The following is an 18,229-nucleotide window of genomic DNA, read 5'->3' as shown; positions in this document are numbered from 1 at the left end:
ATATATTATTCAATTAATGTAGTAGTATGCACGGTACTTCATGTATTTAGTTGAGTTTAGACCACACTTTGTTTCTATATACAGTGTAAGATAGTTATTATTCTATTTTTTTTTATAAAACTATACTGAGAAAAGAATGACTGAGTAAGTTTTAAGTTTGCAGATGAAGTTATGACAACCGGACTGAGCTTGTCCACCTGTCATCTTGTAGAATAATTGTATGATACCAGTATTACCAGAATAATTTGCACAAAGTTCATGTGGGAGGAAAAAGTAGACCACTTGGTATTGGTGGGTCTTTAACTCTTCTAATTTGTTAAATACCGATGGATAAAAATAAATGCTATAGCCTATAATTAACGGTCAATGCGAATACGTTAATGTTACACATCGATAGCCACACGAAAACTACATGCAGATATAGACTTGCCACAGTTCTCTACTACGAAAATCTAAAGTGGTAATTTTGACTGGGAATTCACGGCATGTCAAACATACTGTTTAAAACATTCTTAAATATTAATAAGTAAATAACTTCATTTATCTGCATGACAATCATGTCTCACATTACAGCAACATGAATTGGTGGTACTAAAAAAGAATTATCTTCATTTATATTTAAACAGTGTGTACAGCGGCGACGTCTATAACATTTACTTACGCTACCATTTCTGTCTTTCTTGCTCAGCTTAAAATGAATTTTAACATCTTGAATGTTCTTGGGTCTTTTGTAAGCAACTATATGCTTATAGTTTTAGAGTTAGATATTTAACACTCTTATGTTGAGAGTACTTAAGAAGATTCCAATATTGGTTTATTACTTTACCAATATTGGGCAAAGACGGATTGTAGGTACGTACCAAAGGAATGACTTGATCCATATTTTTGTTATCGCATGATTCAGGAGCATCTTGAATTGTTAGAGAATATAGGATTCTTTCACTGGTTGTCGGTGCAGATGGGAATTTCCGGCCTCAAATGTATCTGTTTAGGCGGAAAAGAAGCACCTGCATACATATTTTCAAAAAAAAAAAAATAAAAAAAAATAAAATCAATCGAACGGCTTTCTTTTTAGAACTATTTCTTATATACAGCGTATTTAAACAGGAACAAAGAGGAACTGTCAAGGTGGATTTAATAAAATTTAAACTACTACATAAATCTTCTACATATAGGAAGTTCGTAATACGTCATTTACAGCACGAGAGTCATCTTACACCCAGGGTGTAAGATGGATATTTCCAAATCAAATATGGAGTCTTTACAAGATAAAAGTAGATTTACAATTATCTTTAAAAGAGGCAAAGTACTAGTATTCTTTAAGAAGTAATTTTCTAGTGATTTCGAAAATATCTTGCTTCAGTTACATAACAGTATGAGGTTTGGCTTCGGACAATATTTTAAACCTTTAACTAGTAGTCTAAATGTAAGGCCAATGACAGCGGGACAATCTACAATAAATAATTAAGCCATTCATTTTTACAACAGTTATCCCCTTGTTTCCAAAATGTTTGAATGATTAAGCAAGCATCTTGTTTCATACCACACACTCATTACAGCAAATAAATAAACAAATAGAAATCTGCCATATAACTCTAAAAAATTTACATTCACTTAATAGTTAGAAAACTAACTTTATGAAGCCTGGCAAGAAACAGAAAATGAATAATGTCAAATGTTTTCGTACAGATGCTGGTATCGACACTGATATCCCCTTTTTCAATAAAAAGGTAATAGTCTGTAGTCTGTAACTTTTATGTATGCACTTCTTGTACATATTTTTACATTTATAAATTTTCATGGTAGAAACAATATGTTTCTTGACGTTGATTCAGATATACCTCTAAAAGGCAATGAACATATAAAAACTAAAACTTTTCCGATTAAGAACGGAGAAAGAGCTATGCTTATCTCTTTAAGTCAAGTCTGCACATGTTCTTTTCATAAAGAATTGGAAGTTTTCAAGAGTAATCATATATCCCTGTGCAACACCTTTGCCAACCATTGGTCCATATATCAGAACTAAAAAAATTTCGATTCAGAACGGAGAAAGAACGATGCACTTGCTTATCTCTTTAAATCAAGTTTGCATTGTAATTCTTTTCATCAAGATTAATGTAAGTTTTCAAGAGTAATCATATCCCTGTGCAACACCTTTGCTGACCATCGGTCCGTCCTCATGTAGCAACAAAGCTGGCCAAACAACATACTTTATCAGTGGTCCCCTAGATGTGTATTCTTTATACATATTCTTGTCAAAATTAACATCCTTGTTCGCATCAACCATATGAAAATTCATTGAAGGTGCCTGAACAACCATCATCCAACAGAGAAAAGTACATTTCCTTATGAATGGTTTAAGCTCCGGAACAAACTTTCCATCTTTCCAGCAATCACTTGTGTAAGCCTTAAAACACAAGTATATATGTGAAACAAATGCATGAAAATAAAATATCATTGTCTACAATACACTAACATTGCAATATTTACGGACGAAGTGAAACAATAAAAGAAGTAAATGTAATATATAGAGCTTCAATTTACCGTTTTCTCGGAAAAGTATAGCGTTCATTCGTGCCATATTCAGGATCGAATACAGTTCTAAGGCAACATTGATTTAGATATGATAGGGGTATGATGTCCATGAAGTTACATTCAAATGTATTTTAATACAGAACTTGTTTTGAAAATTAAGTGCTATTGTAGTCAATCTACCTGCATGTTTTATTTTATAGTCAAAATAAATGTTGAATTGAAATAATTAGTTTAACATACAAGCTGCCACTTTCACAACAACCATTATGCTTACTTAGTTACAGTTTGTTAAAAGGAAAATGTCAACGGTGAATGAAAGTTACCTTCTGGACAACTGGGGCCATGGACTCCGATATCTCCTTTCGCAGCGTCTTTATATGACTCGAGACTACGTCTGATTTTTTAACCTGTAAACAGGTAAAACAATTTAAAATCTATTCAAACACTCCAGAAACCATTTATAAAAGCACTGTAATATATTAATGGTACTAGTGTCAAGCTTTAATTATTGATAACATTTTTCGCTTTATACGCCTTTAAATAATTCTCAAACATATGGAATAATATATTTGCTGTCCCATGCTATTACTTCAAAATGAAAATCAAGAGCTCATCATATGTCTGTATGTGGTAAAAAATATCATTTTAAAAACCAAATGTATTAAATGATAAAAAAGGTATATGCCTCAGACTAAATAAGGACTCTGTCCGTTTCTCACTGACAAATGGAAACTTGCGGAAATATATTACCCTCAACCCTCACCACCCCTACTGCCATCTAACGACGACGCTTCAAAAGTTCTATTACTGGACGTAAAAAATCTATCTAAATAACACATATACCAACTCCTCAAAGAATTTCGCCTGACCAGAAATTCATATGTGTAGATGCTATATCTCTTGTCTAAAAGTGGTAGGATGATCTGCCCTTGGTATCTGTTGTAAGCACTGATGGATTGCGCTTCCAAGGATAATTTTATTGTAAAATCATCGCATAGATAACATTTTTAAGGTGAAGAAATACAAAACAAAATTGTTTCGTTTTGTTGCATGCCCACTTTGCATTGTAAGTTCTTTTGCTGTGTTTGGGGAGCTCTATTCTTCCTGGAAATCGATCCTTACATTTTGTTTTTTACTCTTTACATGCATATAGCAAATAAACATGAAAAGCATGTACTTATGTGTGGAGTGTACCAGTAACAAAACATTTTGAAAAACACCCTCGTATAGCGAAAGTAGCAAGGTAAAACATAAACAAACCCTCAAGGTCCCGACAGATTGTTTATGTAAACCATCCTTTGGTGATTTCCTTCTCCATCTTTCTTGCAATTGAATATCATTTTGTAAGCTGGTAGGAAGTTTTATGCTGGACACCTTAATAGAAAAAAATATCAACAGTGTATACAAGTGTATACAATTTATCAAACGTAGATTGTAACCGGATCAAATAAAGCATAGATCATTAACTGACGGATAATTTTACTATACATTTATCAGTTTCCCATATTAATTTTTTACGCAACAAATGTCAAAGAGAAATAAAATAACAAAAGACAAAGACACATTTCAGATTTTAAACTCTTGTTCTTTGAAACATTTTTGAAAGATTGTCATTTTGTAAGATTAACAGGCAGCTGTTCCTGCTTCAAGTAAAAGAAAATCCGACGTTATAAAAAATGACGATAATTCTGAATTTGAACCGTAGCTTTGTAGCAGCCATGAAAACTGATCTTTGTAGCTCTGTACGTAGTAGTAATTAAACCTGAACTTTGTAGCTCTGTAACAGCCATTGAAAATGAGATTTGTAGCCCTGTAGCAGCCATTAAATCTGAGATTTGCAGTTGAATAGCCCTTAAAAATCGAGATTTGAAGATGTAAAGCAGCCATTACAACGGAGGCTTTCAACTGTAAAACTGAATTTTGTTGCTCTGTTGCAGCCATAAAAAAACTGAGATTTGTAGCTGTTTAACAGACAATAAAACTTAAATTTGTACTTGTATAGCAGCCATGAAACCTGGACATTGTAACTGTAGAAACCATTTAAACAGAGATTTGTAGTTACTAAACAGCCATTAAAACTGAGTTTGTAGGTCTGTAGTAACCAGTAAAACGGAGATTTTGTAGGTCTATGGCAGCCATTAAATCTGAGGTTTGTAGCTTTATAACGGCCATTATAACTAAGATTTTAACTATATGTATAAGTATTTGAAACTGATATTAAGAATTCATGAAAAAACAAATAATTCCCTACCCTTCTCTTTGTCATCTTCATGTGTTGTGAATCAGTCTGAAACAAATCGAAAAAATAAGAGATGCGACAAACATTACTTATTGTGCTAGGCACTTATTCATAAGGCAGTAGAAGTTATCAAAATTAGATTTGTTCTATTATCTAAAGCAGATTATCATTTTATATTGATTCATCACCTCATCTCAGCTTTATGACTGTATGGTAAACAAAATTACAAAATTTACTGTTACAAATATAGTTGTATTTAAGACCAATTCTCTGTAAGAACCAAAAAATTAAAGAAGGTGTCGGAAACTCATAGTCTCAGAATTACTTCATATTTGCACCCTTTTTAGTATTCAAGCCATATATGAAGAATTAAGGGCGAAAAGATATGAATCAGCTCTGGTTACCATGGAAACGGGAACATTATACTTTTTGCGAAAAATGGCAATTTCTGAGAGTCAAATTTTACTAAAATGTTACAATTTTCTTCACACATAGTGGTCTCTATGTCTGAAATAAAGCACTAATTTTCATATTTGCCTGAAATACATACCTGAAGTAATTATTTAAAGCAAATATTGTCTTTCAACATTTTCACAATTTTAGAAGCAACAATTTTATATATACCCTCTTTTAAAATTTTATATTATCTTTAAAAATTGGCCTGCATGTATATTTTCCAACTTCTAATAGAAAAAAAAGTGCACGCATCTGAATATATTACTTGTATGGATTCAGCTGAGCTATGATACCCATTTCAATTTAAGGAGGAATTTTAGTGGGTCATTCATATTTGAGCTTTTTACAGAATTTTGAAAATTGACAAAAAAATGAGTTTTCAGCAAACTCATTTACGCCTAAATTACAGAATAACCTGAAATAATATTACATTGCCAGATACAGAATTATTGCAAAACATAAGTATTTCATGTAAAATCATTTTACAAAGTTATACTGTCCAACACTTTGTCTAGAAATTAAGGAGAATGTTCCGTTACCATGGCAACGTACAAGAAAATTATAATTCAGACCTTTTTAAAGCACTTTCTGTATCAATTTTGTATTCTATGAAACAAGAAAAGTTCATCTGCAAACTGTCAATGCATCTCACGCACCTGAAGCACATTCTGGGCAGAATTAAGAAGGATATAACCATAATAATGATCTTTGAAGCATAAAGCATTGTCACAAGGTCAGTTCTCAACAACCTTGTATGCACTTTTCCTTCTTTTGGGTAAACTAATTTTGAGTTTCAAAGCAGTTGGAAATACTCATAACCAACTGATACTGGCCTTTAAGGTATTGTATGGTTACTTGTCCTGACTGTTCAATTTTTTTTTCAAGTTGCCATGGTTACAACATTCATCTTGCATTAAAAAAGAACTTTAAATCATAGTTATTTTTTTGCTGCAGTTACTATAAAGCCATTAATATTAAATGACATTTTTGGATAAAATAACAAAAATATCTATGTGTGTTTGTGTAAAGACAGTGTCCTTTCACCTTTGGAAATCATTTTGCTGCCATGGAAACAAATAGTAGTAAAAGCAAAATCATGTCTACTCCACCATTTGATTTAATATATACATTTTAAATACAATTCAAAATTATGAACAAACTAGAAAATGCTTTTGTACAAAAAGCGCATGTCTCCCCCAATGCAAAGTCCTATAGGCAAGAAGTCAATAGGGGTCAGGAGCGAAAGTCAAAGAGACACTGATGGTTGGCTGCAATAGGGATCATCTACTTGGCATGTCCAGTCATCCCGCTAAATTTCAACACTCTTGGCCTAGTGGTTCTCAAGTCACTGTTCAGGCTCCTGTGACCTTGACCTTTGATCAAGTGACCTCAAAATAATTAGGAGTCATCTACTCTGCATGTCCAATCATCCTATTAAGTTTCAACATTGTAGGTCAAGTGGTTCTCAAGTTATTTCCAAAAAATGATTTTACATGAACAGGCCACTGTGACCTTGACCTTTAATAGACTGACCCCAAAATCAATAGGGGTCATCTACTCTGCATGTTCAATCATCCTATGAAGTTTCAACATTCTGGGTCAAGTGGTTCTCAAGTTATTGATCGGAACTGGTTATCAATGTTCCGGCCCCTGTGACCTTGACCTTTAACGGAGTGACCCCAAAAACAATAGGGGTAATTTACTCTGCATGAACAATCATCCTATGAAGTTTCAACATTCTGGGTCGAGACGTTCTCAAGTTATTGATTGGAAATGGTTTTCCATGTTCAGGCCCCTGTGGCCTTGACCTTTAACAGAGTGACCCTAAAATAGTTAGGGGTCATCTACTTTGCATGACCAATCATCCTATGAAGTTTCATCATTCTGGGTCAAGTGGTTCTCAAGTTACTGACCGGAAATGGTTTTCAATGTTCAGGCTCCTGTGATCTTGACCTTTCACAGAGTGACCCCAAAATCGTTAGGGGTCATCTACTCTGCATGACCAATCATCCTATTAAGTTTCAACATTCTGGGTCAAGTGGTTCTCAAGTTACTGACCGGAAATGGTTTTCAATGTTCAGGCCCCTGTGACCTTGACCTTTAATGGAGTGACCCCAAAATCGATAGGGGTCATCTACTTTGCATGTACAATCATCCTATGAAGTTTCAACATTCTGGGTCAAGTGGTTCTCTAGTTATTGATCGGAAATGGTTTTCAATGTTCAGGCCCCTGTGACCTTGACCTTTGACGGAGTGTCCCCAAAAACAATAGGAGTCATCTACTCTTCATGATCAATCATCCTATGAAGTTTCAACATTCTGGGTCAAGTGGTTCTCTAGTTATTGATCAGAAATGGTTTTCAATGTTCAGGCCCCTGTGACCTTGACCTTTGACGGAGTGTCCCCAAAAACAATAGGGGTCGTCTACTCCAGCAGCCCTACAACCCTATGAAGTTTGAAGGTTCTAGGTCAAATGGTTCTCCAGTTATTGCTCGGAAATGAAGTGTGACGTACAGACGGACGGACGGACGGACGGACGGACGGACAGGGCAAAAACAATATGTCTCCTGGGGGAGACATAATAACAGTGTATATCCAAGACTGAAAAATATCATGATATTAAAAAAATATACAATATGTTCATGTAACAACAACCATGATGCACATTCTTTATTTAACAATCAAATTAAATCAAATGATCTACAGAACAATTTAGTCAATATTTTGCTAGATACAACTTTAAATGAGCCGCGCCATGAGAAAACCAACATAGTGCGTTTGCGACCAGCATGGATCCATACCAGCCTGTGCATCAGCACAGTCTGGTCAGGATCCATGCTGTTCGCTAACAGTTTCTCTAATTGTAATATGCTTTGAAAGCGAACAGGATGAATCCTGACCAGACTGCGCGGGCTGCTCTGGATCTTTGCTGGTCGCAAAGCCACTATGTTGGTCTTCTCATGGCACGGCTCAAATGTATTTAATTCTTTCAAACTATCAAGACAATGGTCAGACTTTTTACCGATAGCTATAGATAATGTAGATTTAAGACTTTACTAAGTTTATTCAGAAAAACCCTGATCATGCACATTCCAGTGCCAGTAAATACTCAGTTAATACAAACTGCAGTTGCAGACATATCTCCTAATGCTTTTTCCAAAATATATCAAAATACACAACTAAATCTACTTTATTTATTAAAGTAAATACATGCTGGTAAAATAGGATGATATATGCCTTGTATATCTTAGAATGAAACATGTTTTACAGATGACAATTTTACTGGATTTCTGAAGATTAATAGATGTTGTTACATGAATGAGGTCTTAAATTAGTCAGAAAGTCAGCTAGAAACTCAAATGTTCTCTTTAATCATTGGCCAATTAGTATATATGGGCTCAAGTTATTACCTAACACAATATAGGTAACTTTACAAATGTATGAATTTTCATTAAAATCTGCATTGCAGACATACTTAAAAAAATAAATTTCATCAGAAAATATGATTTTATGATACAGGCCTAAGAGGGAAAAAGAATTGTAATATTTCAACAGTCTCACAAAATCAAGTATACTAATTCAATCATTATTTTGCTATATTTTCTCAGTATTTTTTTATAGATTTAAAAAATCTATATGAAATAAAATTATCTATGGTAGAAAATATACAATTAGATTTGCATATGTTTGAGTAATAAGCCTTCATGTATAATTATGCTGTAAATTGGTATCCAAATCTGATGAGAACTGCAAAATATGTGCTTTTCTTTTTACAAATATTCAAATACTGTCATGCGTTTATTCCATTTAGATATGTTCAAGTGCATCTTTTTAAAAATACATTAAATTTTATCAAATTTAAATATAACAAATTTAATGTTATACATGCAAAAGTAATCAAACAATATCAGATTTTTTAAATTTTGATGTAAAGTCAAGAATAAAGATATTTTTCATTTACTGGGCCTTTGGTTAAACAACTATCAACATTTTTTAGAAATGACGCTCTAATTCTTTTCCATAAATCTGAAAAAGAAATATTAATGCAAACAACATAAGTCCCTCTTCAGGGTGTCCAGTGATAGTTCTGCTATTTATGTCAAAGGCACCAATCATTATTTTGGTCTGTGGCAATCCAAAAAAAGGACAGATCTTCATTATTCAGATGTCCATGTTTAAACTTATTCCAAAAACACTAATTGATGATTCCCCACTTTCAGCCTCTCTATTTGGAAAACACACACACTATTTTCATAAACATTTTGCATTCACAATGACATAATGCATTTCAAACTTGTGTCCTCTACTACAGAGATGAGTCACAGACTGTACATTTGCAAGTTATAAAAAGTATTTTAGCAGTCCTTGTTATTTTTATTTGATACAGAATCTTGAGAAGGCTGGCTCTTCAGGTGGTATCAGAGGTCTTCTGACTGCATTTACTTTTACCATGTAGCTGTCACTGAAAAATACAGATGTGAGAGAATAACAATCTGAATGTCTTTCATTTGAATATGGGTGGTGGTGGGATGGGGATGGGCTCTCCAGTTAAAATATTTGTAACATCATGTTACTGGGCAGAACTACTGATCTTCTACAAGCCAGCTGGAGGGTTTCCTCTCACAAATTTGTAAATGAATAAAATTTACATACACTATTTCAATCATTTAATAAATTTTGTATAAGTAAATGTTTAATATATACATCTTTCCTTCATTCTTTTAATGAAAATAATTTATCACATAGACCTCCCCCTCCTTGAAATGATTCTAAAAGGAACAATTGTATGAAATACATTAAATACTTTTGATTTTGCTACACTTTGATTAAATTTAAGATACATGAAATTCTAAACAAAGTTCATAAATATTTGTCAAAAAATAACATTCAATCAAGCATTTATAAAGATCTGAAATCAGACCTGATCAGACACTAAGATAAACTATAAATAAAATGTAGATACCTTCCTTCCTTTTATTCCAATATAAGGATGATGATGATCATTCATTCTTTGAAGAATTAGTCTGGAATAAACACAGATCAAACTAAAATGGTTGTTACTGTTGTTACATTTTGACAGACACAGAATTTCATCCTTTTCAACATTATATGGACCACTTTAAAGGTAAAATCTGTTTCTCATACATGTGCAGAGGGTCCTTTTCTGAAAAAGGGTATATTTTAAAATTTCAAAAACTTATCAATATTTATAGTCACAATACAAATGTATGTCAATTTAAGTTATATGAAGTCCTAGTAGCTATTCTTGTATCATAGATTGAGAGGTCAAGATTTCATACTTGTATGAATATGAATATGGGCATGTGAGGGACTTCATTCTTTATTTAAATACATGTAGGCCTCTGAGGTGTAAATATATATATAAAAAAACCATATTAACTTTGACACAAACCATTTACATTCAGTATGTACTTGTAAAAGAGTAAAACAGGCATGTGCAGATTAAAACATGCTGACCTAAGCAATGGATGCAATTAGATGTTTTCATTTTTCAGCATTCAGTGAGTTTTTACTTCAGTAAGTCTATATTTCTACAGGTACTTTGGCTAACACATACACTGTTGCAAATGTCTAAATTTATTATGATTACCTCTCTAGAACATCCACTCACTTCATAGTTGTTTGAAACTTTATCACCAAGCAGTCATTTTCAAAAGAAACAACTTACAGCTGAAAAACAAAACAAATAAATTTACAAAAATATATACATTTTGAAATGAAAATATATGTCTTTATCTGCTTTTTACAAATAACATAAAAAGCATGCTAATGGTCATTTACAACTAAAATCAGGGTTTTTTCCATTATAAATCTAGCTCCAATAAAAGGAGGTAATCCCAAAGAAAGTATGTTTCTTCCCAGTCTGCATATGAAATTCCCAAATGTGATACCTTATATGGGTGTTTGATGTTTTAAAATGGTTTTGAAAATTTGTATATATCTATATTTAGGTTATTACAACAACATTTATAGTGTTGCTCAATTACTGAAATGTAATCCATTAATAGTTTACACAAAAAATATCTTTACATAGATTTTGGTTGATTCTAATTTGGATAATTTCCACATTAGACAATTTCTGAGAGCATTTTCCCAATTCCACTGGTGTTGGTGCATGGTATACCCAAAATGATGGGAAAATGCCTGTAAGTTTTATCTTGGTAAAATAATAAGAAATGTCTGTCCAATATTTAAGAAAATAACCTCTGTATGGTCTTTGAACTGTTGAACTTGAATCTGTTGAAGGAAGTAAGCACATATCTTGCATAGCTTGAAATTTTTACATGTCATATTAAAACATAAAATATTATGAGACTCACCTGTGTTGTAGCGTTATCCTTTAACACTGATCCTTAGTCAGTTGATACAAACTTCACTTATGGAGATAAACAGACAGATGACAGACTCGGATGTCTATCCACAGTTTAGACTCTTTTCTGCTAGAGTATTTTCCCCAAACAACGTTGCTATTAAGCAAATTTTAAACGTGGACTTGGTTTGAAGGGACACATCCAAGCATCACATGCCCATTTAGCATAAAATCTGACTGTTATTGTATCTATATACTAAAAATTTGCAAACTCCGAGTAGAAATCTGAATTCAGCATAATCCAGGAAGTAAACTTAGATAAGCTCTTTGTGGTTTCCTAAATGAAGAGCATCAAGGGGAGGTAATAAAAATAGGAAAAATGCCCCAAATCATAAACTTTGGCCCAAATCTACAAGAATGTGTCTGAATGACCCACTACGATTTATGTTTCTTTTTGAAATATCATCTTCCCTTTATACAAACAAATATACTTTTCTGCTGAGACCTGTGCACTTTTCAAGATGTAGAGCACAATATAAACATATGTTTTGCCCCATAAATATATTTTTTCTTGCAGATAAAAGTCTAGATCATACAAGAAACAAATAAATATTTGGAAATATTAGTTTGGTATGAAACCTTGTTCATTTGCCTTTAAAATTTTCAAGTAAGAAAATAAAGGACACTTTCTAGTACTTTCCAGATAACAAAATAGGCATGCACCCCTACTTTTTTGAAAATTAAGCAAGTTGGGGATTTGCATCCTCGTTTCCATGGTAACCGGGACATATATTGAAAAAATGAAAAACAGGATTTTCTTAAGTTTGCACCCTCTTCAGGAAAAAATCAGTTTAAAGGAAATCTGTGACTATGAGTTTCCAACTTTTTTTGGTTCTTACTGAGAATTGGTCTTAAGTAGTGACATGGACCATATATATTAATTAAACAAAGAGCAGGAAATAACGCCATGCTTCGCCAAATAAATGCAGTTGCTGGTCTTCATACAAGTTACTCTTGTTTAAATTCAGTTACATGAAAGCTAAATGCAGCAGATTCGCATTTACAGAGAAAATACTGAATATCTTTATTGACACGAAATTGTGTGTAAAATGTATGTCTGTCATTGGGAAATAACACAAGATGTAAATACAAGAATCAATCACTTTGTTGTAGAATTTCGACGCAAACAAATATGCATTTTTCAAAGAAACCAGGAAGCGTAGTTTTAAAATAAAACAAGATTCCGTCTTCCTCGCATCTTGTAAATAATTTTGCGATGGGTATGAAATTGGAAATGAGCTACATTTTACAAAATTGACTCTTCTTAGGTACTGTGGTACAGTGGCTCATTTTCGTGGCACTGAATTCATTTTGCAACTAATTGTTTTTACATGTTGCACACGTGACAGTTATATCTGAAAATAAATTTGAGTTGTGAGTAATCTGTGCGTCATGATTTACTGGTTAACCCTTAAGGACGGGAAAATGTTCCCTAGGGGCCGACCATTTGATATTCTGGTGCTTGGGGGAGCTGACCATGAATTCGATTGAAAAGAATATTCTCGCTTCAACATATTGAAAAAGAAATCAAATCTGGCGTCCAAATCACTGAAAAGAAATGTTCTGTTTACAAGTCAGATAATGTCTTTAAAAAAACTCCATTAGTTTACTCTGAATATTCTTTATTAATCATTACAGAACACTCTTTCCCAGTTATTCGGGAAAAGCAGCATTTCCATCGAGGTTTTAATAGCAATTATTGCCGAGGAAGACTGCATGGATTTTACCTACAATATGTACACTGATAATTTCAATATTTGAACACTAAACAGTATACATAGGTGCAATCGTTACTTTAAGGCGGTAGAAAAAGAGAGCACAATCGTTTGTGTGTGTGTATGTATATATCTTTCCTTCTTACTGATAAGATCATCCTAAGAACTTTATCCTAAAACTCACTATAATTTATTATAGACATGTACATATTACTTCCAAATGTCTCGCTTTCTAATAAAATTCTTTTATCATGACTATTTGAAGAATAAAACTATTGTGCTCACCCAATTGTCGGCATACCGATTATGCATAGTTTTTGTATGTAAGCTAGTATCCCATTAACCACTTATTGGAATGGATTCAATCTTTACACATTTATTCACCATTATGAATTAACTTGCACCTAATAGGTTCCATAATTATTATTCTTTTTACAAAATTATGCCCCTTTTTCAACTTAGCAAATTTTGGTTATGATTTTGAATGTAAGCTGGTATCTCAGTACCCATATCGGAACTTCACACGTTTGTTCACTTTGACAGGCTGTACTAGATTGTAAAGGTTCAATAACTCTGTGTTGCATTTTCAGAAAGCAATATCCGTTTTTTACTTTTGTATTTCTTTCTTTATTGATAAGAATGTTAAATTGTCAAGTGTTACTGTCCTCCGATAACTGTTGTTTTCTAAGGCCAGGTTTTCTATTATATAATGCATACCTAAAATAACTGAGAGTAACCGACAACTATATTTTAATGTTAAAACCCTTAATAATTCAGGACCTGACATTCACAAATCAAATGCACCAACCAAAAAAGCAGCAAGCATACCTTTCGGAGAGCCTAAAATTCAAATTTAAGGTCAGTTTAACAAAAATCTTCTGCTTACTGCACTTTAAAATATGGTAAAAAAATGTATCAGTAACATTATAATAAACCTATGTCAAGGAAAACCAGAGCAGGGAACAGATCCAGAGTCTCATATATTTACGCAAGATATTTTGCGTCTTCTCCCTTTCTTTACCAATCAGACAACTTGCAGCTTGCATAAGGTCTAGATAGTTATGTCATTTGTTTTACCTAAAAGCAATTGTTTTTGAAAAATACTCAATAATTTCAGAAGTTTGGATGAAAATTAAATACAAAAATAAACATCAAAATGCACGAGAGCTGTTTTCCCATTCAATTTTTTTTCCAGGGATCATGCACCCGTACCCCCACCAAAATTTGTCCCTCAGTAACCATTTTTGGCCCCTGGTCGTGCCCCTGGTGGTTCATTTATTTGTGTTATTTGGTATACCTAACATTTTGCTCCTAGAAGTTTGTTACATAGGTCAAAGTTAGGGACTATAATTTGGAACAGACTGATTTTATCTAAAAATTTATCCAAAAAGACTTGCATTTATCTATTTTATATACTTAAAGCTGCTCGCCCTCAGTTTGGTCGAAAAAAATAAATTTCCCAAAAGCAACATTTTTGTAACATGAATATAAAATGAAAAGGTAAAATCAACAAAATAAGCGAAAATCTACGAAGCGTTTTGAGAAAATGGCTAATGAAGACAAGTTTACGGATTCACAGCACTATATGGCTATATTGAAAAATAATAAACCGTTTGCAACGCTTTACTTTTTCCTACATAACCATATAGTGCGGTGAATCCATAAACCTTTCTGCGGGCGAGCAGCTTTAAAGGTAGTCAATCACATCTGAGCAACATTTTCTGAATTTTTCAGTTTTCATGTATTTCTTTAGAGATTTATTTAAGGAACGGAAAGACCCATTACACAAAGTTAGATCCCTGTTGGAAATGTATAATTTGTTACTTTTTATGAAATTTTGCAATTATCTCCCTTTAATACAAAAGTGTTTAAATCTATCTTGTGCAACCAAGATAGACAAAGGGAGGTAATGAGTTTATAAAGTTTATAAACTTGCATTTCTAATGAATTTTGGCAAAATCTGTACTCGTCAATGCAAATCTTTGACACCTTTCACACAATAGTGCTTATATTAATATCATTTCTTAGGGAAAATGTGTTTACAAAATTTATTCTTATGCTAAACTAACAATAAATAGTTTTAGTGAAAATCGGACATGTATTAAGAAATTTGTGAAGACAAATAAGTGTAAATGATCTGCTTGTAATGTTAAGAACAAATCCATTAGTTGACCAAAAATCTGATTAACTACCTTAAAGCAAAATTATTCAGTACAGAATGATAGAATGTATATATCTGTTTTGTGCTTATTAGTTTTTGAATAACGAAAGTATAACAAAAATCTTTGAAAAGGAAAGAAATTACCTTTGGTTTACTCTGAAAAAAAATCTGGCTTTCATATAAAGCAACAAAACTATTCTTGTCTCCATGAAAAACTTCCCCTCAATCCCCTACCGTACACACACCCTACAAGTTAAAATGGTCGACCCCTTATCTTTCAGTCTTTAAAAATATTTACCAATCACGTATAGCATAAATGTACAGTCCGTCTCAAAATTTAATTGCAAAGCAATTTGTTTAATATTGTTGCATACCCCCAATATGTTGGCTAAATCAGATTCATGCTGTAACGCATACATGTATCTCATTTTTGCAAAAGAAACACGTTTTTGCTGTAAGAATTGTATCGGATGAGCTTTAATGGTAAATCATAGCAAATTGGCAAATATTTAACGTGCTTCCTTGTTTCAGAAACGTCAAAAATGAATAGCATGACGCATAATATAAACCTTTAGCGTTTGACTGATTCAGACATGATCAAATGTAAGTACATTTATGTGAGAAATAAGTCGTATTGGGCAGCTAGAAACCGATTTTCTTATTTAGATCATCTACTCAAGATTTTGTACTACCTCAAAATAGACCCGTTGTGAAAATTAAAAAACATAACAATTCAGCAAAGAAAACCATTTCACAGGAAATAAACTCCAACACAGTTAGAATCCAGACTTTGGCATAAAGGTTAGGTTTAATTAAAAAGATTTTTAAATGCGTCAGAAAGTTAAAAGAATTTAAATTCATCAAACAGTCCAAAACCTAGTTTCCCATTTTTTTGCGTAAATTCAATGCTTATGGAAAGCCTGTCGATAAAAACAAGGTTTACTTACAAACTCTGCTTTATATGAGCTTATCCATTGAACATTGGTTTACATTAAGACAGCATATATCGCAAGCAAAACAAAATTATATAGTAATATCATGTTTTCTGTCGTTTAACTTTTTTGTGGTTTCTACGTTATAATTTAGGACAAATTAATTATGTTAAATACTGATCATTTCTAAATGGTTCATGACTTTAAATTATCAAATACAATCGCGTTTCTTTTGCTAAAATAATGTGTGTTTTACAGCGTGATCCTGTTTTACTCGACAGACGGATATGCGAGAAATTATGAGCTTAATCGCTGTGAAGTTAAATTTGGAGACAAACTAGTATATAGATGCAAGTAATTTCTAAATTTTGATGGAAAATGCCTTCGCTGATATCATCAAACTGTGAGGCGGCGGCTTACAAGAATACGTATTTTATATGAAACATGCTTTTTGTTGTTTTTTTCCCGAGAAAGCGCATCCCCTCAAAAATACAGTTTTGGAGATATATATATATTTAAGAAAATGTTTTTATCAGGCATAAAGCTATTATTGCAAAATAGATTCGGTATTTAAATTTCAAAAGGCAGTCTGAAAGACAGCTAAATCCCCCGCCACTGGTATGGATAGTGAAAGGGTAAACCTTTGACCTTGAGCTGTGACCTTGAGCTTGAACTGACATGGCTGACTCATGAATTCTGCACATCGTCTAGATGAGGTGATCATTTGACCCAGATTTCATGAAAATCCTAAAAGGGGTTTAGAAGATAGAGAACTCAAACCTCTGACCTTGAGTTGTGACCTTGACCTTGAGTTGACATGGCTGATTCATGAGTTCTTGATGAGGTGATCATTTGATCCAAGTTTAATGTAGATCCTTCAAGGGGTTTAGCAGATACAAAATGAACACCAAATGGAAGGCTCAAACCTTTGACTCTAATTTGTGACCTTGACCTTGAGCCGGCATGGCTGACTCATCAATTCTGCACATTGTATTGATGAGGTGATAATTTGACCCAAGTTTGATGAAAATACTTCAAGGGGTTTAGGAGATACAGAGCGGACACAAAATGGAAGGCTCAAACCTTTAACCTTGAGTTGAGACCTTGACCTTTAGCCGACATGGCTGACTCATGAGTTTTGCACATTGTCTTGATGAGGTGATCTTTTATTCTAAGTTTCATAATTATCCTTCAAGAGGTTAAAGAGATACAGAGCGAAAACAAAATGGTAGGCTCAAACTTTTGACCTTGAGTTGTGACCTTGACCTTGAGCCGACATGGCTGACTCATAAGTTCTGCACATCGGCTTGATGAGGTGATCATTTGATTTAAGTTTTATGATTATCCTTCAAGGGGTTTAAGAGATACAGAGCAGACACGAAATGGAAGGCTCAAACATTTGACCTCGAGTTATGACCTTCACCTTGAACCTACATGGCTGACTTATGGATTCTGCACATCGTCTTGATGAGGTGACCATTTGATCCAAGTTTCATGAAAATCCTTCAAGGGGTTTAGGAGATACAGAGCTGACACAAAATGTTACGGAAGGACGGAAGGACGGACGGAGACCATTCCTATAACCACCCCCCCCCCGCCCCCACCCCCACCACTTGTGGCGGGTGGATTAAAAATGCCAATCTGTTAAGTTTCAACGTCAAGCAAAAAGTAAAAACCATTGTTTCCTGCAGTATGTTGTACTCTTTGAAAAGGAAATTAACAGCATCTTCTGTCTTTAGTAGCATGCTCTCGGATGTCTGCTTACAGAAGTCGAAAACATTCTGAAACAAACATAGATTT

The 18,229-nt window shown here is 33.3% G+C and overlaps 1 protein-coding gene and 1 long non-coding RNA gene across 2 annotated transcripts; both read right to left on the bottom strand.

Moving 5' to 3' along the window:
• Positions 1-1,741: 1,741 nt before the first annotated feature.
• Positions 1,742-18,227, bottom strand: LOC123557699 (uncharacterized). Its single transcript, XM_053544058.1, has 5 exons — positions 18,106-18,227; positions 4,787-4,822; positions 3,796-3,909; positions 2,859-2,942; positions 1,742-2,407 (listed from the first exon to the last, which is right to left on the bottom strand). The coding sequence occupies exons 1-5, from the start codon at positions 18,172-18,174 to the stop codon at positions 2,126-2,128; spliced, it is 585 nt and encodes a 194-aa protein (XP_053400033.1). The 5' UTR covers positions 18,175-18,227; the 3' UTR covers positions 1,742-2,125.
• Positions 5,504-17,993, bottom strand: LOC128557165 (uncharacterized). Its single transcript, XR_008371079.1, has 3 exons — positions 10,842-17,993; positions 10,194-10,254; positions 5,504-9,692 (listed from the first exon to the last, which is right to left on the bottom strand). It is a non-coding gene; the product is annotated as an uncharacterized LOC128557165 (long non-coding RNA).
• Positions 18,228-18,229: the final 2 nt, after the last annotated feature.

The sequence above is a fragment of the Mercenaria mercenaria genome, chromosome 5 (genome assembly GCF_021730395.1).
Source record: "Mercenaria mercenaria strain notata chromosome 5, MADL_Memer_1, whole genome shotgun sequence".
In the NCBI taxonomy this organism is placed as follows: domain Eukaryota; kingdom Metazoa; phylum Mollusca; class Bivalvia; order Venerida; family Veneridae; genus Mercenaria; species Mercenaria mercenaria.
Note: the sequence above shows the minus strand (reverse complement) of the source record. Positions and strands in the feature narration are given on the sequence as shown.

Excerpts from the sequence above, each read along its gene's own strand:
- LOC123557699 (XM_053544058.1), bottom strand. The coding sequence starts at position 18,174 with ATGCTACTAAAGACAGAAGATGCTGTTAATTTCCTTTTCAAAGAGTAC. Across the intron at positions 2,943-3,795 it reads AATCTGTCGGGACCTTGAGG|GTTAAAAAATCAGACGTAGT; the intron begins GTTTGTTTATGT and ends ACCTGTTTACAG. Across the intron at positions 2,408-2,858 it reads TGGCCCCAGTTGTCCAGAAG|GCTTACACAAGTGATTGCTG; the intron begins GTAACTTTCATT and ends TTGTGTTTTAAG.